A 27,699-nucleotide genomic window follows, 5' to 3' on the forward strand; every position below is an offset into this window, starting at 1 on the left:
CAATAAACATAATCCATCACATAAACAGAATCAATCACAAAAAACACATGATTATCTCACTAGATGCAGAAAAGGCCTCTGACAAAATTCAACAGCGCTTCATGCTAAAAACTCTCAATAAACTGGGTATCGATGGAATGTATCTCAAAATAATAAGAGCTATTTATGACAAACCCACAGCCAATATCATACTGAATGGGTAAGAAGTGGAAACATTCCCTTTGAAAACCGGCACAAGACAAGGATGCCCTCTCTCACCACTCCTATTTAACATAGTATTGGAAGTTCTGGCCAGGGCAATCAGGAAAGAGAAATAAATAAAAGGTATTCAAATAGGAAAAGAGGAAGTTAAATTGTCTCTGTTTGCAGATGACATGCTTGCATATTTAGAAAACCCCATCATCTCAGTCCAAAATCTCCTTAAGCTAGTAAGCAACTTCAGCAAAGTCTCAGGATCCAAAAAATCAATGTGCAAAAATCACAAGCATTCCTATACACCAATAACAGACAAAGAGAAAAACCGTGAGTGAACTCCCATTCACAATTGCTACAAAGAGAATAAAACACCTAGGAATCCAACTTAAAGGGATGTGAAGGACCTCTTCAAGGAGAACTATAAACCACTGCACAAGGAAATAAGAGAGGACACAAACAAATGGAAAAGTATTCCATGCGCATGGATAGGAAGATTCAGTATCATGAAAATGGCCATACCACCCAAAGTAATTTATAGATTCAATGCTATCCCCATCAAGCTACCACCGACTTTCTTCACAGAATTGGAAAAAAACTACTTTAATGTTCATATGGAACCAAAAAAGAGCCCGCATTGCCAAAACAATCCTAGGCAAGAAGAACAAAGCTAGAGGTATCACGCTACCTGACTTCAAACTATACTACAAAGTTACAGTAATCAAAACAGCATGGTACTGGTACCAAAACAGATATATAGACCAATGGAATAGAACAAAAGCCTCAGAAATAACACCACACATCTACAACCAACTGATCTTTGACAAACCTGAGACAAACAAGCAATGGGGAAAAGATTCCCTATTTAATAAATGTTGTTGGGAAAACTGGCTAGCCATATGCAGAAAACTGAAACTGGATCTCTTCCCTATATCTTGTATAAAAATCAACTCAAGATGGATCAAAGACTTAAACATAAGACCTAGGACCATAAAAATCCTAGAAGAAAACCTAGGCAATACCATTCAGGACATAGGCATGGGCAAAGACTTCATGTCTAAAACACCAAAAGTAATGGCAACAAAAGCCAAAATTGACAAATGGGATCTAATTAAACTAAAGAGCTTTTGCACAGCAAAAGAAACTACCATCAGAGTGAACAGGCAACCTACAGAATGGGAGAAAATTTTTGCAATCTATCTGTCTGACAAAGGGCTAATATCCAGAATCTACAAAGAACCTAAACAAATTTACAAGAAAAAAAAACAACCCCATCAAAAAGTGGGCCAAAGATATGAACAGACACTTCTCAAAAGAAGACATTTATGCAGCCAACAAACATATGAAAAAATGCTCATCATCACTGGTCATTAGAGAAATGCAAATCAAAACCACAATGAGATATCATCTCACACCAGTTAGAATGGCAATCATTAAAAAGTCAGGAAACAACAGATACTGGAGAAGATGTGGAGAAACAGGAACCTTTTACACTGTTGGTGGGAGTGTAAATTAGTTCAACCATTGTGAAGACAGTGGGGCGATTCCTCAAGGATCTAGAACCAGAAATATCATCTCACCCAGAGATCCCATTACCAGGTATATACCCAAAGGATTATAAACCATTCTACTATAAAGACACATGCACACGTATGTTTATTGCGGCACTACTCACAATAGCAAAGACTTGGAACCAACCCAAATGTCTATCAATAATAGACTGGATAAAGAAAATGTGGCACATATACACCATGGAATACCATGCAGCCATAAAAAAAGGATGACTTCATGTCCTTTGCAGGGATATGGATGAAGCTGGAAACTACCATTCTCAGAAAACTATCACAAGAACAGAAAACCGCATGTTCTCACTCATAAGTGGGAGTTGAACAATGAGAACTCAAAGACATAGGGAGGGGAACCTCACATATCGGGGCCCTGTCGGGGGTGGGGGGCTGGTGGGGGATAACATTAGGAGAAATACCTAACATAGGTGAAAGGTTGATGGGTGCAACAAACCACCATGGCACATTATACCTATGTAACAAAACTGCATGTTCTGTACATGTATCCCAGAACTTAAAGTATAATAAAAAGGAGGGAGGGAGGGAGGGAGGGAGGGAAGGAAAGGAAGGAAGGAAGGAAGGAAGGAAGGAAGGAAGGAAGGAAGGAAGGAAGGAAGGAAGGAAGGGAGGGAGGGAGGGAGGGAGGGAGGGAGGGAGGGAGGGAGGGAGGGAGGGAGGGAGGGAGGGAGGGAGGCAGGCAGGGAGGGAGGCAGGCAGGGAGGGAGGGAAGGAAGGAAGGAAATATGCATGCCCTTAAATTGAATAAAAAACAACTGAACTTCCCCACTGGTTCAGTGGTAGGTCTGCCATATCCCCAATATCATCATGTTCAAGATGCCTGAAGCATTGTTATAAGACCTGGTTCTACGTTAAAGACTTAGGACCTGAAAAGGGACAGGTGCAAAACCATCAGACAGAGAAGGATAAGCATAGAGAAAATGAGCGGAATGAAAAAAAAAAAAAAAAATCTACCTCTCAAAATGAGGCTTTAAAGCAATAGTCCAGCAATTGAAATTACAAAATCATTTCACATAAAATCATTTAGAACAGTCTTACAAGGACCTTTATGAGGTACCTGTATTAGTCCATTTTCACACTGCTGACAAAGACATACCCAAGACTGGGTAATTTATAAAGAAAAAGAGGTTTAACAGACTGCCAGTTCCACATGGCTGGGGAGGCCTCACAACCATGGCAGAAGGTTAAAAGCATGTCTTACATGGTGGCAGACACAAGAGAATGAGAACCAAGTGAAAGGGGTTTCACCTTATAAAACCATCAGATCTTGTGAGACTTACTCACTACCACGAGAACAGTATGGAAGAAACTGCCCCCATGATTCAGTTAACTCCTACCGGGTCCCTTGTACAACACATGGAAATTGTGGGAGCTACAATTCAAGATGAAATTTGCATGGGGGCACAGGCAAACCATATCAGTACCCAAAATAAATGAATGAAGAAATAATTTCTTCTTTAAAAATATGCTATTATGCGCATGTTCTCGCTTGTGAGTGGGAAGTTGATCAATGAAAGCACACGGTGGGGGAACAACACACACTGAACACCTGTGTGGCGGGGGGTGTGCGGGGGGCGCAGAGGAAGAGCATCAGGAAGAATAACTAATGGATGCTGAGTTTAATACCTGGGTGATCTGTGCAGTAAACCACTATGGCACACAGAATTTACCTATGTAACAAACCTGCACATCTTGCATATATACCCCTGAACTTAAAAAAAAAGTTGAGAAAAAAAAAGTTGTAAGTTATTATGAAAACACAAGCTGAACTAAAATTAGATTCCTTTATATATGTTTGGTTTAAAGCTTTATCAGTTTTTATACAGTTAACAAAATTAACAATTGGAACACACATTTGGTACAGATGAAATTAATGATACATAAAACTCTTATAAAGACTTCGGGCCAGGTGCACTGGCTCATGCCTGTAATCCCAACACTTTGGGAGGCGGAGGCAAGAGGACTGCTTGGGCCCAGGAGTTCAAAACCAGCCTGGGCAACATAGTGAGACCTCATCTCTACAGAAAGTACAAAAAAAAAAAAAAATTAAAAAAAAAGGTTTTTTTAAAGGCACCTCTGTCTTAACCTCTCTATATAAGAGCCAGGCATGTGCCTGTAGTCCCAGCTACTTGGGAGGCTGAGGAAGGAGGATGGCTTAAGTAAAGAAGGTCAAGGCTGCAATGAGTCATGACTTCACCACTGCACTCTAGCTTGATGACAGAACAAAACCGTCTCAAAAAAAAAAAAAAAAAAAGCTAGGCATGGTGGCTCACACCTGTAATCCCAGAATTTTAGGAAGCCAAGGTGGGCGAATCACCTGAGGTCAGGAGTTTGAGGCCAGTCTGGCCAAAATGGTGAAAACCCATCTCTACTAAAAATACAAAAATTAGCCAGGCGTGGTGGCACGCTCCTGTAATCCCAGCCACTTGGGAGGCTGCAGCAGGAAAATCACTTGAACCCTGGAGGCAGAGGTTGCTGTGAGCAGAGATCACGCCACTGCACTCCAGCCTGACACAGCAAAACTCTGTCTCAAAAATAAAAGACTACAAAATAAGTATCCAAAGAGAAATTTTAAAATAATTTATACTTTTAAAAGAATAAGAAATTACAAAAACACAAAGAACTGAAACAAAAACTGGTATAAGAACATACATACATACACGCTTATCTAAAAAGAACTAATCAAAAATCCTAGAAGGAATATGATCACTAACAAAGCAATGGATAAGATAAAACCCTCAAACAGACACAGTTAAATAGACAATTTGTGAGTTGGAAGTTCAAACTGGTTAATTCATCCGGAACATAGCACAAAGAGCAAAGAATTAAAAATATGTGAAAAAACCAAGAGACATGGAAAACATATTAAGAGGACCCAAGATGTAACAATTAAAACTTTAAAAAGAGATAGATACAAATAATGTTGAAAAAGCAATATTTGCAGAAATAATGACTAAATTCTTTCCAGAACCGAAGAAAGGCAAGACATCCAGATTAACAAATGACAAATGACTCTGGGTACCAGCAAGGTAAACAAAACATCTAGATTCATAATTGATATATTGGTCTCATTCCACAAAGAATCTAAATAACTTACCAGATTATATATAAAACAATAACATAAATATGTAAAAAAATAGAGTCACAGAAAATTACATAAAGTAATAGATCAAGACCAGGTAGAAAGTTAGAATGTACATATACAGGCTTGAATATTCAACTGAATCTCCAGGTGGCGAAAGTAAAAAGGGACAGTTATCAGTAACAAGAATTTCATTGTCCCAAGAAGAAAATATAGGGTAAACAAAGATGTTCCTAGCCTTCATATAATGGTCTATTAATGACATGGAAAGCAACTCCAGAACAATATCCCTATAAGTGTAGTCTATTTCATAAGGCTATTTCTTACAAGCCTCTTACATGGCATAGGTCCTGTCTGCTCCTCAGTTTCATCTCATACCACTCTGTTTTACTGATAACATTCCAGCACTAAACAGCCTATATATCCCAACCTTCTCTTGACATCCCTAGCACCTAGCATCATGCCAGTCGTAAAGTAGATACTTGATAAATGTCAGGGTTTTTTATTTTTATTTTTTTTTAGATAGAGTCTCGCTCTGTCACCCAGGCTGGAGTGCAGGGCATGACCTCGGCTCACTGCAACCTCCACCTCCCAGGTTCAAGCGATTCTCCTGCCTCAGCCTCCTGAGTAGCTAGGATTACAGGTGCCCACCACCGTGTCTGTCTAATTTTTTTGTATTTTTAGTAGAGATGGGGTTTCACCATGCTGGCCAGGCTTATCTCGAACTCCTGGCCTCAAGTGATCTGCCCACCTCGGCCTCCCAAAGTGCTGGGATTACAGGGGTGAGCCACCATGCCCAGACTAAATGTCAAATTTTAAAAAAAAACCATGAAATTGAACAAGTTATTAAGTGAATGGTGACCTCAGAGAGTAATAGATCAAGACCAGGTAGAAAGTTAGAATGTACATATACAGTATTGAATGGTGACCTCAGAGAGTCACCATTCACTTAATAACTAACCAACACCTCAGTGGTCAGTTAAGTGAGGTTTAAGTATACCTCAGTAAAAGCAGTCTGCTGGGAGAGAAAATAATGTGGTCTGAAAACTAAGAATTTAGTTTGATTCAGAAGTAAAACCTAGAACAATTAAAGCAGAAGTTGCGAACTGGCATCCTTCAGATGGGAAGGGCCTTCACACATGTTTTATTTGTCCTATAATACCATAAACAATTGGAAACACCTAAACAAAAACCTTTAAGGAGAAAAATGTTTTACATAAATGCCTCCTACAGTATTACTAAAAGATGGTCTACCAATTATTTTACTGGAACACTTTTGGAAGACACAGTCCCTTCCATTCTGGAGCTGCTCTAACTAGATAATACCTTTTGTCATCCTGATCTCTCTACTCCCTCTTCCTAGTTTTGCACTTCAGATTTACAAAAAACTAGTCAAACTCAATTCACATGCATACGCATGAAATCTATAATGGAGGCTGTTGAAAATATGCAGTTTCTTCGACCATTTTCCCAAACAGCATCATTTCCAACCCACCCACCATCTTTGGTCATCTTCTTTTGGATGCACTTCAGACTGCCAATGTCTCTCTTAAAATGTGTCCAGGGCTGGGCGCGGTGGCTCACGCCTGTAATCCCAGCACTTTGAGAGGCCGAGGCAGGCAGATCACGAGGTCGGGAGCTTGAGGCCATCCTGGCCAACATGGTGAAACTGTGTCTCTACTAAAAATACAAGATAAAATTAGCTGGGCATGGTGGTGCGTGCCTGTAGTCCCAACTACTCAGGAGGCTGAGGCACGAGAATCGTTTGAACCCGAGAGGCGGAGGTTGCAGTAAGCCGAGATCACATCACTGCACTTCAGCCTGGTGACAGAATGAGACTCCATCTCAAAAAAAAAAAAAAAAAAAAAAAAAAAGTGTCCAATAGTAGATTATTTGAAGGGAGGGAAATGGATGGAGTGAAACACAGGAAGACTCTAAGTTACTTGCCTTGGTGTCCACAATTGTAGAATAGGAATAACAGTAACTACTGTATCCCAAAAAGGTTACTGGGAAAACATAAATGAGTTAATCTATGTAAAGTGCTTAGAACAGTGCCTAACACACGATCTTAATACATGTTCTTTAACCCATAACACAGAGAAAGAGTCCACAGCATAAACTCATATAGAGAGGTTAAGACAGAGGTGAGTGCCTTTAAAAAATCATATTTTTTGATCAGTGGTCAGGGCAGGGGACTCAAACTCAACCAGTGGGACCAGGTAAACAACAAATGAGTGAAGACATATGCAGACTAATATGTCCTGTATAAAAGGAGCCAAAATAAAAACAGGCATGTTCACACACAAAAGGTTCAAAGTCATAGATCTAGTTTGAATGCTCCCCTCTCTCCACCCTGTTTTATCCTGGCCTAACCACTAAATTCAAACACAGAAACAGACGGTTTGGGGAGGATAATGGGGATCAGCATCAACAATGATTTCCTCTCAACACCTTACAAGAAGTGCCACAGAACAGCCATGAAAAGGTGAAACTTACTAGCAAATCTATGTCCCCAAGAGCACTAACATTTAATTATAGCCACCATTTCTACCTTCAATGAAGTTTTTAAGATCTTAAAAATCAAACTGTACCAACATTTTGAGAGAGGAATCCATCTGCTCTTCTTTCTATATGAATTTCTAAACACTGTTATAAGCTAAGGAAAAATAAAATAAAAATAATAAGATTTTTAAAAGTAACTTACAAAACAGGACACAGAAAATAATACTCAATTTTGCGTTGGTGGACTTTCTATCGTGATAGTTATCCTGTCGCCTTATTTGTTCTATAGGAGAAGACTGGCAGAAAGAAAAGCTCCAAATATATTCACCATTAATCTCTAATAGCATTAGACAGAAAGCTAACCACACACAGCTAAATTAAGCTACATTTTTAAGATTCTAAGCAGATGAAATTCACCAAAAAAGAACCCCCACCACATGCACATAACACTAACTTCTTGTATAGTATGCCCAAGTCTTCATAATTTTATTTCTTAAAAGAATAAAAATAGCAACAAATTTTAGGTGCAACAGTATAAATACCACAGGGTATTTGCCAACATGTCTATGTTTACTCTGTGTTTGTCCTTAAGCAAGGAGCCGCCCTAAAAGTCCACAATGTTTTCCTGCTCCTTCTCTCCAGCCACAGTAACCTTTTGTATCCTTCCTTCACTAGCAGCATTCTGCCAAAGACTACAGGAAGTACTTTAATACAGAGAACTTGCCTGTAGCAATTTCAGTTTGAGTACTGCAAATGATTTTACCAACATCTCAGTGGTTAGCTAATTGCAGTAAGAAGCCAGACTTGATTCTTCCCTAATATTTAATGTTGCTCAGTTATTCTTATATGACTTCTGTTTTCACAGATACATTTGTTACTTGTAGAAACAGATATGCAATACATCTGTTACTTCTGGAGAATTACAAAGTGAACTTCACAAACCATACTTAAAAATAAAACATTAATACTCTTGTAGGAAACTGAAACTGCCAAGCAACTTGAAAAAGTTCACTGCTTGAATCCCTCTACTTATACAAGTAAGGTTTTGCAATATTATTTTCTTTCTTTCTTCTAACATTGCCCTAAAGAGGTAATACAAGTTTACTTTCCATGTGCTTGAGGTAAAATTTTTCAAATTGCTGTCATACGATCAATCCCACTTTAATTTCCTTCACAACATTTTTCTATTGGGACGGCTCACCTGTATCCGTAAACCTCACAAATACTCAATCTTTTTAGTCAGTCAATCCTTTGCATAGAGGATAACAACATATACCCCTCGTAATAATTCTATAAAATTAATCTTTTTCTATAAAAGTCATTCTTTTCCAGTTGGCCATAATGCCATATAAGTGGCTTTGAAGAGAAAGAAGTTAATATATTTAACTGAAAGACCACATAAAATCAAAGAATAAAAACCCTATATATGCAAGGATTTTTTTTTCTTTCTTGAGCATTGCTATATCCACAGTCCCTAGACTTGTTATTGTTAAGATGTCAGTTCCCCCTAAATTGACTTAAAGATTCAAACCAAGTCCAATCAAAATATCAGGCAGCATATGGGGGAAATTAACAAACTGATTATAAAATGTATAAGAAAATACAAAGACAATAATAGTATAGGATCTTAAACTAACAGATATCAAGATTTATTGTTATAAAGACACAGTACTTAATGTCATACTGGGAAAAAAATATTTCAAAGATAGGTCAGTAGACTAGAATAAAAAGTCCAGAAACAGACTTACATACACAGTTAACTAATGTGCCACAAAATATCACTTCAATACAGTGCTGGAGTGCAGTCAGGGGAAATAAACTTTTCTATATGGATTTTCAGTTGAGGAAGCATAAAATATGCTTGCAAGACTACATAAAATCATAGAATAAAACTCTGTATGTGCAAGGACTTATGTGTGCAAGTATAAAATATGTGCAAGCATGAAATATGATTCCTCAACTGAATATCCATATAGAAAATGAAATCCTCACCCCAATACCATACCATATATGAAAATTTACTTCAGAAAGACCATAGAACTAAATGTGAAATATTAAACAACAAAAATTCCAGAACATTGCGTAATACACTTAGGGTGGGACTTTAGGATAGCAATATATCCTTAAGTAGGACATAAAGAGAGCACTGAATATAAAAGAAAAAAATAGGCCGGGCGCGGTGGCTCAAGCCTGTAATCCCAGCACTTTGGAAGGCCGAGACGGGCGGATCACGAGGTCAGGAGATCAAGACCATCCTGGCTAACACGGTGAAACCCCGTCTCTACTAAAAAATACAAGAAACTAGCCGGGCGCGGTGGCGGGCGCCTGTAGTCCCAGCTACTCAGGAGGCTGAGGCAGGAGAATGGCGTGAACCCGGCAGGCGGAGCTTGCAGTGAGCTGAGATCCGGCCACTGCACTCCAGCCTGGGCGGCAGAGCGAGACTCCGTCTCAAAAAAAAAAAAAAAAAAAAAAAAAAAAATATATATATATATATATTTCCTTAAAATTAAAACTTGTTTTCATCAAAAGAAACCATTAACAGATAAAAAGATACCAAACAAAACATTTCCACATGAAATTACAGAGGTATCTGTAATACATACATCTGACACAGGAGTCAAATTTGGAAAGTACAAAGAGATAGTATAAACTGGCCAGGCACAATGGCTCATGCCTGTAATCCCAGCACTTTGGGAGGCTGAGGTAGGAAGATCACCTGAGCTTAGGAGTTCAAGGTTGTAGTGAACTAGGATCATGCCACTGCACTCCAGCCTAGGTGACAGAGTGAGGCCCTGTCCCAAGGATGGACGGACGGACAGTGGGGAGGGAGGGAGGCAGGGAAAGAAAGACCATAAATCAGTAAGAGAAAAGCCAAGAAGAGACTTTAACAGGCACTTAATAACACAAAATATTTAAATGCCCAGTCAAGATATTAAAAGTTTCTCTACTTCATTAATCATCAGGAAAGTGTAAATCAAACCCACAATTCTTTACCATCATATATTCACGAGAAAGGCTAAAACGAAAACCACAGACAAAACCAAGTGTAGGTGAGGATTTAAAGCAATAACAACTCTCATTCACTGCTCACAGGATTGTAAATTGCAATAATCACCTTAGAAAACCATTTCATGGTATTTCCTAAAGCTGAACAACACATAACCTATGACACAATAATTCCATTCCTTACGTAAATACCCAATAGAACACATTCATATAGTCACCAAAAGATACATATAAGAATGCTCACAGTGGCACCATTCATAATGATTGATTATAGCCACTATGATTGTTATAATCAGAAACAACAGACAATGACAGGTATTAGCTAGGACATTACTAGAACTAGAACCTTCATGCATTGCAAAACGAGAATGCAAACACAATGCAAAGGGGTAATGCAAAATGATACAGTCAATTTGGAAAATAGTTTGCTCATTTGTTAAAAAGTTAAACATGGTGGGAGGCCAAGGGGGACGTATCACTTGAGGTCAGGAGTTCAAGACCAGCCTGACCAACATAGCAAAACCTAACTCTACTAAAAATACAAAAATTAGCTGGGAGTGGTAGTGCATGCCTGCAATCCCAGCTACTCAGGAGACTGAGGCATGAGAATCTCTTGAACCCAGGGGGCAGAAGTTTGCAGTAAGCCAAGATCACACCACTGACAAGACTGTCTCAAAAAACAATAATAAATAAAATCAACAAAGAAAAAGTTGTTAAACATGGGGGCCAGGTATGGTGGCTCACACCTGTAATCCCATCACAATGGGAGGCCGAGGTGGGTGGATCGTTTGAGTCCAGGAGTTCGAGACCAGCCTGGGCAACATGGCAAAACCTCATCTCTACTAAAAATACAAAAATTAGCCACGCATGGTGGTGCACACCTGTAGTCCCAGCTACTTGGGAGCCTGACACAGGAGAATCACCTGAGCCCGGGGAGGTCAAGGCTGCAGTGAGCCATGATCATACCACTTTACTCCAGCCTGGGCAACAGAGTGAGAACCCGTCTCAAAAACAAACAAAAAAATGTTAAACATAAAATCACCAAATGGCCTGAAAATTCTACTCTTAGTACATACCCAAGAAATATGAAAACATGTCTAAATAAAGACTAGAATATGAAATATGAAAACATGTCTAAATAAAGACTAATATGGTTATTAGGCAGCATTACACCTAACCAAATTTGAAACATGGGAAAATGGAAAGCAATCTAATGTTCACCAGTTGGTGAATGGATAAACAAAATGTTATATATCCGTGCCAAGAAACACTAGCCACCAATAAAAAGGAATAAATTAATGATGCATGGTAAAACATGTAAGAACCTCAAAAAAATCTGCTAAGTGAAAGAAGACAGACAAGGAAGGAGACATACCATATGATTACATTTGTATGGTATGTCCAGAAGAGGCAATTTTATAGGACATAAAGCTGATGGTTACCTTGGGCTCAGGATAAAAGTAGAGACCGGCTTCAAACAGGCACAGGAAATGAACTGGAATAATGGCAGTGTTCTAAAACTGAATTGTGCTGATTATGGCATAACTGTACGTTTGCTAAAAATCACTTAATTATATACTTAAGATAGATGAATCATTAATGGTATGTAAATTAAAAGTATACATAACATTTTTTCTTTTTTTTTTTTTTTTTTGAGATGGAGTCTCGCTCTGTCGCCCAGGCTGGAGTGCAGTGGCGCAATCTCGGCTCACTGCAAGCTCCACCTCCTGGGTTCACGCCATTCTCCTGCCTCAGCCTCCCGAGTAGCTGGGACTACAGGCGTCCACCACCGCACCCGGCTAGTTTTTTGTATTTTTAGTAGAGACAGGGTTTCACCGTGTTAGCCAAGATGGTCTCAATCTCCTGACCTCATGATCCACCCACCTTGGCCTCCCAAAAGTATTTTTTAAAGTAACCAGCAAGGGATAGCAGGTGGGAAGCTATAAATGAAACAAATTTCGTAATGTACTGATACTAGTAGAAGCTGGGTAATAGCTAATAAGAGTTTGTTATGCTAGGCCCCGCGCAGTGGCTCACACCTGTAATCCCAGCACTTTGGGAGGCTGAGGTGGGTGGATCACAAGGTCAGGAGATCAAGACCATCCTGGCTAACACAGTGAAACCCCACCTCTACTAAAAATACAAAAAATTAGCCGGGCATGGTGGTGGGCACCTGTAGTCCCAGCTACTTGGGAGGCTGAGGCAGGAGAACGGCATGAACCTGGGAGGCGGAGCTTACAGTGAGCCAAGATCATGCCACTGCACTCCAGCCTGGGCAACAGAGCGAGACTCTGTCTCAAAAAAAAAAAAAAAAAAAGAGTTTGTTATGCTAATTCCTTCTACTTTCACATGTTTGAAAACTTTAATAATGTTTCTTTAAAAATTAAGAAAATGCAATTTTTTAAAAAATCAATAAAATATTTGAATAAACATCTGACCACAGACTATATACAGATGGCAAATAAACACATGAAAATGATGCTTAGCATCATTAGATATTGGGTAAATACAAATTAAAACCACAATAAATACTATTACACATCTACCATAATATCAAAACTAAGAAGACTAACTATACCTAATTGTTGAGGAGGACGTGGAGCACCTAGAACTCACATATACAGCTGGTGGGAACAAACTCCTTGGAATACAGTTTGGCAGTTATTTAAAAAGTTAAAAATGATTCAGCCATTCCACTCCACTTACCCAAGAGGAATGAAACCACTTAACCATACACAAATGTTTATAGCAACTTTATTTATAATATCCAAAAAAACAGAAATAACTCACAGGTCCATCAACAGGAAAATGGATAAACTGTGGTATATCCATATAATGGAATACTACACAGCAATAAAAAGAAATGAAATACTGATGCACACAGCAACATAAAGTACAAAATAGTTAATGCTAAATGAAGAAGCCAGCAGGGAGAGAGGGATTATAAGGATACACAAGAAAACTTTGGGGGCTTACAGATGTGTTCATTATCCTGCTTGTGATGCTAGTTTCACAGGTATGTATTCATGCCAAAATTTATCAAATTATAAATTGTGTGGCTTATTGTGTATCAATTACATAACAATAAAGCTATTTTTTAAGTCAGTATAGGAGATTCCTTGAGTAGGAGTGAGGGCAGTAAAAGTAGGGTACAAGAGGAATTTCTGGGATGCTGTTAATGTGTTTCTTGACCTGGGTGCTAGTTATATGGATGTGTTTGCTTTGAAAATTCCTGAAGCTACATAATTATGACCTGTACACTTCTCTGTATGTATATGTCAATTTTGTTAAAGCTTATTAAAAAGAAAATGAGATACTACTATATACTCATCAAAATGTCAGTCTTTTTAATTTTAGAGAATACTAAACTTTAGCAAAGATATGAAGCAACTGGAACTCTCATACATTGCTGGTGAGAATGTAAACTGGTACAGTCACTTTGGAAAACTGGCTGTATCTACTAAAGTAGAACATACCACATGCCCAATGACCCAGCAGTTCTACTCCTAGACATACACCAAAGAGAGGTATGTTCATATGTCCACCTAAAGACATGTATAAAACCTTTGCTTAGAAGCCCTAGTCAAAACTCATACAAAACAAAAACAATAGGAATTTTCTTTATCAGTATAAATCGTGATATATTCATTCAGTGGACACGATAAAGTAAAGAAGAATGAACTACTACTACATGCAACAACATGCATGAAGCTTAAAAGCTGAATACTGAATGAAAGAAATCAGACACAGAAGGGTACATATTCTATGATGCCACTTAAGTTCAAAAATCAGAAATCCAAAAAATAACAACTATTCTGATTAAAAAAAAAAAAAAGTACCGGTTGCCATTGAAAGGTATGAATATTAACTGCTTCTGGGGCCCTGATAATGTTCTTGGGGGATAGGGGACTGTTCTTTTTTACAGACAAGGTCTCACTCTGCCACTGAGTCTGGAGTGCAGTGGTGCGATCACAGCTCACTGCACCCTTGAAATCCTGGACTCAAGTGATCCTCCTGCTTCAGTCTCCAAGTAGTTAGGACTACAGGCATGCACCACCTCGCCTGGCTAATTTTTTTTAATTTTTTATAGAGATGGGGTCTCACTATGTTGTCCAGGCTGGTCTGAGACTCCTGGTCTAAAGTGATCAATCTGCTCTGGCCTCACCAAGTGTTGGGATTACAGGCATAAGCTACTGCGCCTGGCCTGCTGGTAATGTTCTATATCTTAATCTGGATAACAGTTACATGAGTGTGTTCACAAAAATTTATCAGTGTACTAAGGACTTCTCCATCTTACTACAAATAGGCTATATTTCAACTTTTTAAAATTTATCTCCCAAAATTTTAACTCTACACTAAGCCAAAAGAGGTAAGAGAAATAAATAATTTTTTTTTTCTTTTTTTTTGAGACAGTCTTGCTCTGTTGCCCAGGCTGGACTGCGGTGGTGCCATCTCGGCTCACTGAAACCTCCGCCTTCCGTTTCAAGTGATTCTCCTGCCTCAGCCTCCCGAGTAGCTGGGACTATAGGCGCCCATCACCACGCCCAGCTAATTTTTTTTGTATTTTTAGTAGAGGCAGAGTTTCACCATGTTGGCCAGACTGGTCTCGAACTCCTGACCTCGTGATCCGCCCACCTCAGCCTCCCAAAGTGCTGGGATTACAGGTGTGAGCCACTGCGCCTGGTCTAGAAGTAAATAATTTAAATAATGCAACTGTCCTCTCTGACCACATCCTGCCCTCATACAGGAAATGCAAATAAGCCTGAAATAATCAATGCATACTGGCAAAATCTACAGAAATAATATGTTAATTATTTCAGAGGTTTCTCTACTATTGACCAGAAGTAAAAACAATGTTTACACAACCAAAGAAAGAGGATAGAAATATCTGTGTCTATATACTCAGGAAATGAGTTGAAAATTAATTGGGAAAACATTAAAGAGTAAGAACTGAGAAGGATCATCTAAAGGGCAAATGTGATAAGTAACAAAAACAGGCAGTAAACTGGCTCTCTATAAATGGGCTTGATTGTCCCAAGCAGAGACACACTGGAGCATTTTAATTTCTGCATATGATCACTTTATAAAAATTTTTTAATGCATTATTAGATACCTTTCATAGTTTACATACATTATTATATAGGATTGTATAAACAAAACCAGCTATACTCTATGTGAGAGACATTTAAATAAATTTTTCAGCCAGGCGCGGTAGCTCATGCCTCTAATTCCCAGTGCTCTGAGAGGCCGAGACAGGAGAATTACTTGAACCCAAGAGTTCGAGACCAGCCTGGGCAACAAAGTAAGACCCTTTCCCTACAAAATAAAAATACTAGATGGGCATGGTGGCACGCATCTGTAGTCCCAGCCACTCAGGAGCTGAGGCAGGAGGATCACATGATCCCAGGAGTTCAAGATTACACTAAGCTATGATTGTACCACTGCATTCCAGTCTGGGTGATAGAGCAAGACTCTGTGTCAAAAAAAAAAAAAAAAAAGAAAGGAAAATTTTCAAGGGTAAATTTGACTTTGACCACTCTGTAAAATGTAATTCCACTGTACCTGCATACATACATATTTACACACAGATACATAGCATAAATATCTATGTGCATATATGTATTTGACCAAAAAAAAAAGAGCAAGTTTAAATATATCATTTAGAGTTACAAAAGTAACAAAGGTACTAAAATAGTGCCACGATTATATTGAAAAGAGTAGGCTGGAGAGGAATGGCATAGTAAGTTTCTCATTTATTATAGGTAATCAAGTGATAATGTTTAGAATTGATAAAGAGTCAGTTATAAGCATATTATTTAAAGATATAGAGGCTGGGTATGGTAATTCCAGCACTTTGGGAGGCTGAGGTGGGCAGATCACCTGAGGTCAGGAGTGCAAAACCAGCCTGGACAACATGGTGAAACTCTGTCTCTACTAAAAAGACAAAAATTAGCCAGGTGTGATGCAGGCACCTGTAATCCCAGCTGAGGCAGGAGAATCGCTTAAACCCAGGAGGCGGAAGTTGCAGTGAGCCAAGATTGCACCACTGCACTCCGGTTTTTCCTGGGTGACAGAGCAAGAAGACTCCATCTCAAAAAAGAAAAAAAAAAAAAAACAACTTTAAATCTTGTTACAGAAGACTATATCATATAAAAGTTTTGATTTTCTATTAAAATTTTTAAAGTACATCATAGACTTTTTTTCTTTCTTTTTATTTATTTATTTTTAGACAGGGTTTCACTCCCATCGCCTAGGCTGGAGTGCAATGGCACTATCTCAGCTCACTGCAATCTCCAGCTCCAGGGCTCGAGCAGTTCTCCTGCCTCAGCCTCCCTAGTAGCTGGGATTACAACCATGTGCCACCGCCCTTGGCTAAAATAGCGTATCATAGACTTTCATCTCAAATTTATAAATATATATGTAGTGTATGTTTACATGTATGAGAGTGTATTTGTAAAGGGCATCATAACTGTTGCTATTTCACAGGTTTGAGAGGATCAAACCAGATAACATACATAAAATACTCACAGCATGGTACAAAGGATTCAATAAATGTCAGCTATCATTACTAGTATTTATTATACAGGCATAGAAAAAGCATTCAATACTGAGTGCAGTGACTCACGCCTGTAATCTCAGCTCTCTGGGAGGCCGAGGTGGGTGGATCACCTGAGGTCAGGAGTTCGAGACCAGCCTGGCCAACATGGCAAAACCCCGTCTCTATTAAAAATACAAAAATCGGCTGGGTGCAGTGGCTCATGCCTGTAATCCCAGCACTTTGGGAGGCCAAGGCAGGCGGATCACACAGTCAAGAGATTGAGACCATCCTGGCCAACATGGTAAAACCCTGTCTCTACTAAAAATACAAAAAAATTAGCTGGGCGTGGTGATGTGTGCCTGTAATCTCAGCTACTCAGGAGGCTGAGGCAGGAGAATCGCTTGAACCCGGGAGGCAGAAGTTGCAGTGAGCCGAGATCGCGGCACTGCACTCCAGCCTGAACGAAAGAGTGACTCCATCTCAAAAAAAAAATAAAGAAAGAAAGAAAAAGCATTCAACAGAAATATTAAAACTGATGCTATTCATTATGTAAAGCACTTGATACATAATAAGCACTCAACAACTACTGATTGAACCAATGAACTAATTAGTTCTGTCTAGCTTTCAAGGAATAGGTGATTTTCTTCTAAGATTATCAAATCAAAAATAAAGGCAGACAGCTACCAAATTAACTATAATGAAATTAGAATTTTATTAAAAAATCTGACAAAGCCTAAAAGAGTCATGCCCCAATCTCTCATTATTTATAATGAGAATAACAATAGTAGCAGCAATAGTGGTTACCATGTAGAAAATTTACTCTATGTTAATTTTTCCTTCTAACAATCTCCCATATTTTAAAATTTTTGCTACAAAGACAACTTTTACAATTTGCAGAAGTAAGTAACAATTTTAGAATACTACCCCACAGATAAAGTAATTGTTTAAAGGGTCAAAATTTCCAAATTGTATTAAATTATCTTTGTACATGAAAGAGTAGTTATTAATTCTTACACAACCACAAAATGATATATCAACATAATTTTTTCTTGTCACATTTAGTAATCTGGACTGCACTAAAGGTCTAAGTAAAATTAAAGAAGGAAATGCTTCAATTTTCCTAGGAAAAGCTCCATGTCATCCACTGAAAGCATCATTACTCTTTATCAACACAGTCATAATGAGAACCAAATGCCTGATGAAAAATTAACCTTCCATAAACTGCAGAGAATGGGGCATATAAAGAAGAATAAATCAACATACTTGTAAAAAGTATCATTATTCATACTTGTAAATACTTTACAAATATTATAAATAATACCTCCTCCAGGTTTACAACCTTCTTTATAACGATTCAAACAGAGCAAAGTTGGGGATCAAAGTGAGAGAGAAGTAACAAGAAAAGGGCTGGGCACAGTGGCTCATGCCTATAATCCCAACACTTTGGGAGGCCAAGACGGGCGGATCACGAGGCCAAGAGATTGAGACTGTTCTGGCCAACATGGTGAAACCCCGTCTCTACTAAAAATACAAAAATTAGCTGGGCGTGGTGGCACATGCTTGTAGTCCCAGCTACTCAGGAGGCCGAGGCAGGAGAATTGCTTGAACCTGCGAGGTGGAGGTTGCAGTGAGCCAATATCGCGCCACTGCACTCTAGCCTGGCGACAGAGCGAGACTCCATCTCAGAAAAAAAAAAAAACAAGAAAGAAATAACAAGAAAAGGAAGGCATAGGGATACTATGGCTTGTCTCCAACAACCATTTCTGTCCTTAAGCCACGGAAAATAAGTATACCTAGAATGGGACCTCCAATTCCAAGCTTACCTGTGCATACTCTCTTTCAATAGCAGCCTTCTTCTGACTGAATGTCCTAAAAATACAAAGAAAAATTAATTATCAGAAGGATAACTTAATAATTTCATGTAAATCTATCAACACACCTTCAAATACTGCCTGGTAAGATATGTGAGGGAAAGGTCAATATTTTATTCATTTTTATGTCCTTAGGAATACTGCTAACAGCATGGTCTCTACAGTCAGAGGATCTACATTCAAACCCCAGCTCTACCACCAACTAGCTGTATGACCTTGGCCAAGTCACTTCACTTCTCTCTTCCTCAGTTTCCTCCTTGCTAAAATGGGGATAATAACAGTACTCACCTCATAAGGATATTATAAAATTTAGTTACTTGAAATACATAAAGCACTCAAAATAGTGCCTACCACATGGTAAAATCTATATAAATGTTGGCTACTGTTACAAGAATAGCTACTATATATTAGGCACTAAAGATGTTTACTGGACTTAACCAATGTAAGAGGGAACTAATGAAAACAAGGTGAAAATCAAATTTGATTGGCTTCTGAATATGAAAAATGCTCAAAATGGTGGAATGATGAGAGCATACTTTCCATACATGTATTATATTTCAAAGATTCTAAAGTACACCCTTTTCTTTTTTTTTGTTTTTTGTTTTGTTTTGTTTTGTTTTTTTACAGACAGGGTCTTGTTCTGTTGCCTAGGCTGGAGTGCAGCAGTGAATAAGGTCCTAGCTCACTGTAGCCTTTAATTCCTGGCTCAAGAGATCTTCCCACCTCTGCCTCCGAAGTGGCTGGGACTACAGGTGCACACCACCACATCTGGCTAATTTTTAAATACTTCTTGTAGAGATGGAGTCTTGTTATGTTTCCCAGACTGGTCTTGAACTCCTGGCCTCAAAGCAATACTCCTGCCTTGGCCTCCCAAAGCACTGGGATTACTGGCATGAGTCAATGCACTTAGCCAGTACATCCTTTACCTATATTAACATTTATGATACTGGAATGCATCTTTTAATGACGATTGGCAGTATTTTCCTCTATCTTAATGGTATATAAAATAACAGTGTACCTTACAAACATAAGCATTGTAGAGTCAACAAAATGTGGTACTATTAACAATTTACCTTGAATATCCTGAGTTTAAAGACTTTACCAGTATGTGCCAGGAATCAGTGCTCTTAAAATCACTGCACCAGCGCAAAGACATGAGAGTAAGAAGTAGAAAAAAAAAAAAAAAAAAAGGAAAGCACTGAAATAAAGAAAAAGGCAAGAAACCAAAATTCTCACCTTAGAAATCATTTAAATTCACCAAAAGACTTGATTTCTTATATAAAAATATAACTGTTTAAGATCTTATATTTGTTTTGAATAAATAACTAATTTCTTAATTTCAAAATAACGAAAGCAAGAAGTCTCATTTTAAACATAAAGATTCATGCTTATTCAAGGGTGCTTCAAATGGCCAACACAATAAAACGAAGACTATATTATCTTTTTAAATGTTTATTTAAAAAAAAAAAAGTCTCCAGTGGATTCAAGGTTAAAAAATGAGAGAGGATTCTGGGAAGATGGCAGCTTAGTCAACACCAGGAATCTGACTCCCAGGCTAGGTAACAATTGCACTGGCAGAATGAATCATGTAACCATTTTGGAACTAGGAGTCATGAAGGCTTGCAACATCCAGGGGAAGCCTTGGATGATAAATTATGATTAATTTTGGCCAATTTCAGCCCTTAGCACAGTGGCAGCCACCACCTCCCACCCCTAAAACCATGGCAGGCAATCATGCATATGTTTCTGGAGCAGCTTGCAAATAGCTACCACAGGGAGGGTGGGCAAAAAGGACCCTGACCTTAAAATATTGGGGCTCTGTGCTCTGACCTCAGATTACCACTTCTGATCATGGAGGTGCAGAAAGAGAGGGGGTGACCACTGTTGTTGCATTTCCCTCAGCATTGATGCAAGTTCCTCTCCTTCTCACTGAAGTGACTTTCGGAGGATTTAAAGAACTGACGCCTTTTCCTTCTCTCTTAATTTTTCTCTTTTTTCCCTTGTGAGAGCCACATCTTGAAGACATTCTAAAGCAACCACATTTAAGGGAGAAATTGGAAAGTCACCACAGAAGCCCATGGGAAGGTGCAGGTTCACAAAAGATTTCAGAAGACTTGATTTTAACACCTCAGGTACAGCTCAGTACAGACTACCTAGAACATTTAAAAACTTTTTAACTATCAAAAAAAAATAATAATAAATAAATCCCTGGGCAAGGAGGGGAATCTGATTTGCAGAATTACCACAATTCTGGTATTCTGGTTGAAGTTGATGTTTGAAAAAAAAAAAATTAGAGCAGAGTTACCACATTATTACATTCAAATCTCCACTTTTCAACAAAAATCACAAGGCATGCTAAGAAGGAGAGAAGTATGGCCCATTCAAAGGGAAAAATAAGCCAATACAAATTGTCCCTGAAAAAGAATTGATGGCAGATCTACTAAACAAAGATACTAAAACAATGGTTTTAAAGATGTTCAAATAATTAAAGGTCAAAATGGTAAAACTAAAGAAAACTATGTGTGGGCAAATTGTAAATATGAAAAGAAAGCAGTGCTATGGGGGAAATTTATAGCTTCAAATACCTACATTATTTTACAAGATGAGGCTGGGTGCAGTGGCTCACGCCTGTAATCCCAGCATTTTGAGAGATAGAGGTGGGTGGATCACTTGAGGCCAGGAGTTGGAGACAGGCTTGGCCAACATGGCAAAACTCCGTCTTTACTCAAAATACAAAAACTAGCCGGGCAAGTGGCGCATGCCTATAGTCCCAGCTACTCAGGAGGCTAAGGCAGAAAAATTGCTTGAGCCCGGGAGGCAGGGGTTTCAGTGAGCCAAGACAGCACCACTGCACTCCAGCCTGGGCAAGAGAGCAAGACTCCATCTCAAAACAAACAAACAAAAAAACACAAAAGATCAATCTCAAATCAACAACCTAACTTTACAGCTTAAGGAACTAGAAAAAGAACAAATTAAACCCCAAGTGAGCAGAAAGAAGGAAATATTAATAATAAAGATTAGAAAAGAGATAAACGAAGACAGTAGAAAAATAATACAGAAAATCAATGAAACCAAAAGTTGGTTCTTCAGAAAGACCAACAAAATTGACAAACTTTACCTAGATGGACTTATAGAAAAAAAGGGAAAACACTAATTACCAAAATCAGAAATGAAAGTGGTAAACACTACTACTGTTCTATAGAAGTAAAAAGATTGTAAGAGTATTATAAGCAACTGTACACCAGCAAATTAGATAACCTAAATGAAAACAGGGAAGTAATCCAAGTGTCCAAGAAATGAATGGATAAATACAATGTGTTATATACAATGAAATACTATTCAGCTTTAAAAAGGAAGACAAATCTGATATATGCTACAATATGGATGAACCTTAAGAATATTATGCAAAGTGAAGTAAGTAAATCAAAACAACACAAATATTGTATGATTCCAATTATATAAAGTCCTACAGTTAACTGTAAAACAGCCTCAGGCAGTAAAAGGCATTGTATCATAGGAGATGACAGCTCCATGCATGGTACTACCCCTGAAGACCTTCCATGAGACAAGATGTGAAGGCAGAAGACAATAATATTGATGATTCTATGTAGGCCTTGGTTAACGTATATGTGTCTTTATTTTTGACAAAAAAATTTTTAAAGTACAAAAAAATAAAAATTTGTAAAAATAGTCAAAAGCTTATAAAGATATAAAGAAAATATTTTTATATAGTTGTACAATGTGTTTTAAGCTAAGTGTTATTTCAAAAGTCAAAAAGCTTTTTTTTAATTTACAAGTTTATAAAGTAAAAAAGTTATAGTAAGCTAAGGTTAATTTATTTATTACTGAAGAAAGAAAAGTTTTTGGGCCGGGCATGGTGGCTCACCCTGTAATCCTAGCACTTTGGGAGGCCAAGTCAGGTGGATCACTTGAGGTCAGGAGTTCGAGACCAGCCTGGCCAACATGGTGAAACCCCGTCTCTACTAAAAATACAAAATTTAGCCAGGCATGGTGGCACATGCCTGTAGTCCCAGCTACTCATAAGGCTGAGGCTGGAGAATTGCTTGAATCCACTGCAGAGGTTTCAGTGGGCCAAGATCGCGCCTCTGCACTCCAGCCTGGGCAACAGAGTGAGGCTTTATCTCAAAAAAAAAAAAAAAAAAAAAAAAGTTTTTAAAATAAATTTAGTGCAGCCTAAAGTGTACAGTGTAACAAATAAATAGTCTACAGCAGTGTACATTAGTTTCCTAGACCTTTACATTCACATGCCACTCACTGACTCACCCAGAGCAACTTCCAGTCTCATAAGCTCCATTCATGGCAAGTGCCCTACACAGTAATACCATTTTTCATCTTTTTCCATCTGTCTCCCAGGCTGGAGTGCAGTGGCGCAATCATAGCTTACTCTAACTTTGAACTCCGGTGCCCAAGTGATCCCCTCACCTCAGCCTCCTAAGTAGCTAGGACTACAGGCACATGCCACCAGGTGTGGCTAATTGTTGTTATTGTTCCATTCCTTACTATGTTCCCTAGGCTGGTCCTGAATTCCTGGCCTCAAGCAATCCTCCTGCCTTGTCCTCTCAAAGTGCTAGGATTACAGGCATGAGCCACACTGCCCAGCCCATTTTTTAATCTTTCATACCATATTTTTGTTGTATCTTTCTTATAGTTAGATATGTTTCGATATATAAATACTTACCATTGTGTTACAGCTGCCTGTGGTATTCAGTACAGTAACATGCTGTTCAGATTTGTAGCCCAGGAGCAATAGGCTATACCATATAGCTTAGATGTGTAGTAGGCTATGGTTTGTGTAAGTGTACTCCATGATGTTCACACAATGACAAAATTGCCTAACAATGCACTTCTTAGAATGTATCCCCATCATCAAGCAATGCATGATTGTATATATACATATGTGTGTGTGTGCGTGTGTGTGTGTGTGTGTATGTATACTAAAATAGTAATGAAAGTGTTCTCTGGGTCATGGTATTACAGGCTTTCTTTACTTTCTTCTTTTGCTTTCCATAATTTCTGGTGTTGTAGTAAACATATAATGCTTGAAAAAATAAAGTCCTTTATTCAAAAAAATGCAAATACATAAACATGTACACATACTTTTTTTACACTCATGTTGTTTTTCTATAATTGGACTAAGAACAGGAAACAACAGGTGCTGGAGAGGATGTGGAGAAATAGGAACACTTTTACACTGTCGGTGGGACTGTAAACTAGTTCAACCATTGTGGAAGACAGTGTGGCAATTCCTCAAGGATCTAGAACTAGAAATACCATTTGACCCAGCAATCCCATTACTGGGTATATATCTAAAGGATTATAAATCATGCTGCTATAAAGACACATGCACACGTATGTTTACTGCAGCACTATTCACAATAGCAAAGACCTGGAACCAACCCAAATGCCCATTAAGGATAGACTGGATTAAGAAAATGTGGCACATAAACACCATGGAATACTACACAGCCATAAAAAAGGATGAGTTCATGTCCTTTGTAGAGACACGGATGAAGCTGGAAACCATCATTCTCAGCAAACTATCCCAAGGACAGAAAACCAAACACCGCATGTTCTCACTCATAGGTGGGAATTGAACAATGAGAATACTTGGACACAGGAAGGTGAACATCACACACCGGGGCCTGTCGGGGGCAGGGGGAGAGGGGAGGGATAGCATTAGGAGATATATCTAATGTAAATGACGAGTTAATGGGTGCAGCACACCAACATGGCACATATATGCATATGTAACAAACCTGCACATTGTGCACAGGTACCCTAGAACTTAAAGTATTATAATAAATAAATAAATGAAAAAAAATTGGACTAAGAAATGATGACCAGCACTACCAAATGTTATCTCGCTACCCACTACAAATACCCGAGCAAACGACACTAATTAAAATGAACTAGCTCACATTTTTACCATTTAAACATTTTTTAAAAATCTAAAAATCCTACCTATATATTGTAGATGATTGGATTTTTTGTATCTCACAAAAGACAAAAGGAAATATGTAAATTATGTATTTATTACCCTTTTAAGTTTATACATAACTCATTTTAAAATAAGGACATTTAAAATAAGTCCACAAGAAAAAGGAATAGCTTTTGTACCCTTGATGTGCATATCAACTAATTTAAATATTCTCAGTAGCATTTTTAGTTTTAGTAAAAAGTTACTTGTCTACCAACTAATTTCCTGTTTTAAAGCAAAAAAACAAATCTGGGATACCAACTACTCAAAATTCACATAACATATATTTGGAAATCTATTCATTATAATGTATCATTATATATCAAGAGAGCACAGCAAAAGAAACCTGATAATCTCCATATAAGATGAAAAGGCATTTGCTAAAATTCTGAATCAATGTCTCATAAAACTTTTAAAAAATATTAATGGGTGCTATAACAAAACAAACAATAACAAGTATTGGCAAGTATGTGAAGAAATCAGAACTCTCATACAGTGCTAGTGGAAATGTAAATGGTGCAGGTTCTGTGGAAAACAGTCTGGGAATTCCCAAACTGGTTAAACACATCATTAGCATATGATTCAACAATTCTATTCCTAGGTGTCTATCCAGGAAAACTTAAAACACATGTCCACACAAAAACTGGTAAATGAATGTTCACAGCAGCATTATTCATAATATCCAAACAGTGCAAACAACCCTCATGTCCATCAACTGATGAATGTATAAACAAGATGTGATATATTTATATAATGGAATGTTATTCAGCCATAAGAAGGAATGAAGCACTGACACATGCTACAATATGGATGAACCTCAATAACATAAGTGAAAGAAAACGGATGCAAAAGGCCAAATATTTTAGAATTTCATTTATACAAAGTGTCTACAATGAGCAAGTCCAGAGAGACAAAAAGTAAATTAGTGATTGCCAAGGCCTGGGAGATTGAGAAAAACTTTGCCATTAATCCAAAAGTACAGTATTTTTAACTGGATAAACATTTTCATACAGAAAAATGAGCATGTAAAAAGAGCCACAAAAATTCTGAGAAAGAGTAATATTAAAAAAAAAAAAGCCTACCCCTACCAGATGTTAAAAATTTTAAAGTGACAGTAATTAAAATAGCTTGGTAATGGAACATAAGTAGACAGAGTAATAAAAGATAAGTTAGGAATCAGGAATATATCTAAATGTATCTAGAAATTTAGTAACTGAAAATTCTGAGGGGAAAAAAGATGCATTATCAGTAAATTGTGTTGGGATAACTTGATAGGAAGATCTAATGTTAAGTAAACAAAAAATGTACAGAATAATGTATACTATCTTTTCAAATAAAAACGTTTACACATATATATATGGTAATTATAATACTTCTCAATTACAGCATTTCCTCATGTGAAAATCCATCCTGTGCAAAAATGCCTACTCTGGTTCCCTTAGAAATCACTGTGACAGAACTCCCTAAAATATTACACATGAGACTAGCCTAACAAGGGCTCCACATGAAGAAACTGGCAGCAGCAGTAGAAGAAAGACCTTCTACTACATTCCTGTTTGTACTATTTGAATGTAAACTATGTGCATATGTATAATGCATATTTTTATTGAGATGAAATTCACATAATATACAATCAACTGTTTTAAAGTGAACAACTCAGTGACATTTAGTGCATTCACAAATGTTGTACAACCACTACCATCTCTCCTTAATTTCAAACTTTTTCATCACCCCAGAACACTCCAGACCCATTAAATAATCACACTTCATTCCCCTTTCTTCTCCTCCCTTGTCAACTACTAATCTAATTTCTTGTCTCTACAAATTTGCCTATTCTGGGTATTTCATATGAAAGAAATTATATGTGACCTTTTGTGTCTGACTTCATTCACTTAGCATACATTTGTAAGGTTTATACAAGTTGTAGTATATATCAATACTTCATTTCTTTTTATGGTTGAATAATGTTCCATTTTATGGGTATACCACAATTTGTTTATTCATTCATTTATTGATAGACATTTGGGTTTCCACATCTTGAGTATTATGGATAAAAATGCTGCTATCCACATTCATGTATAAATCTGTATGTAAAGATACATTTTTAGGCCAGGCGCACTGGCTCACACCTGTAATCTCAGCACTTCGGGATGCCAAGGCAGGCAGATCACTTGAGGTCAGGAGTTTGAGACCAGCCTGGCCAACATGGTGAAACCCCATCTCCACTAAAAATACAAAAAAAAAAAAAAAAAAAATTAGCCAGGTGTAGTGGCAGTTGCCTGTAATCCCAGCTACACGGGAGGCTAAGGCAGGAGAATCACTTGAACCCGGGAGGTGGAGGCTGCAGTGAGCCAAGATCGTGCCACTGCACTCCAGCCTGGGCCACACAGCAAGACTCCATCTCAAAAAAAAAAAGAAAAGAAAAGAAAAGAAAAGAAAGCAAATACCACTTCCAGGCAGACTTATAGAATGTCAAACCACATTCACATGTTATGCCCCAGCTAAGTTTCTTAAAAGGACCAGTAGGCTCATGATTTCATGTTCTAGCAAATGTGGTCTTTTCCACTTGGAATTTCCTCCCCTGTTATTTGGCCTAACTCTTCCTCATTCTTTAAAACCTAGCTGAGGCTGGGCGTGGGGGCTCACACCTGTAATCCCAGCACTTAGAGAGGCCAAGGCAGGTTGATGACTTGAGGTCAGGAGTTCGTGACCAGCCTGGTCAGCATGGTGAAACCCCATCTCTACTAAAAATACAAAAAATTAGCTGGGCATGGTGGTGTGCACCTGTAATCCCAGCTACTCAGGAGGCTGAGGCAGGAGAATGGTTTGAACCTGGGAAGCGGAGGTTGCAGAGAGCTGAAATTGTGTCACTGCACTCCAGCCTGAGCGACAGACTCAGTCTCAAAAAAACAAACAAAAACAAAAAC

General features: G+C 38.1%; 1 protein-coding gene across 7 annotated transcripts in view; it reads right to left on the minus strand.

The window, feature by feature from the left end:
- The window catches only part of FCHSD2 (FCH and double SH3 domains 2), a 330,965-nt gene that overhangs the window by 243,402 nt on the left and 59,864 nt on the right, over positions 1-27,699 (minus strand). For all 7 annotated transcript variants that reach the window (XM_074014646.1, XM_074014645.1, XM_065529595.2 and 4 more), the window contains exon 3: positions 18,727-18,772. Coding sequence is in view for 5 of the 7 variants with exons in the window: in XM_065529595.2 (XP_065385667.1) it covers positions 18,727-18,772 (46 nt within the window). In the remaining 2 variants the exon portion in view is untranslated. The remainder of the gene's footprint in view (positions 1-18,726; positions 18,773-27,699) is intronic.

The sequence above is a fragment of the Macaca fascicularis genome, chromosome 14, assembly GCF_037993035.2.
Source record: "Macaca fascicularis isolate 582-1 chromosome 14, T2T-MFA8v1.1".
NCBI classification, from domain to species: Eukaryota; Metazoa; Chordata; class Mammalia; order Primates; family Cercopithecidae; genus Macaca; species Macaca fascicularis.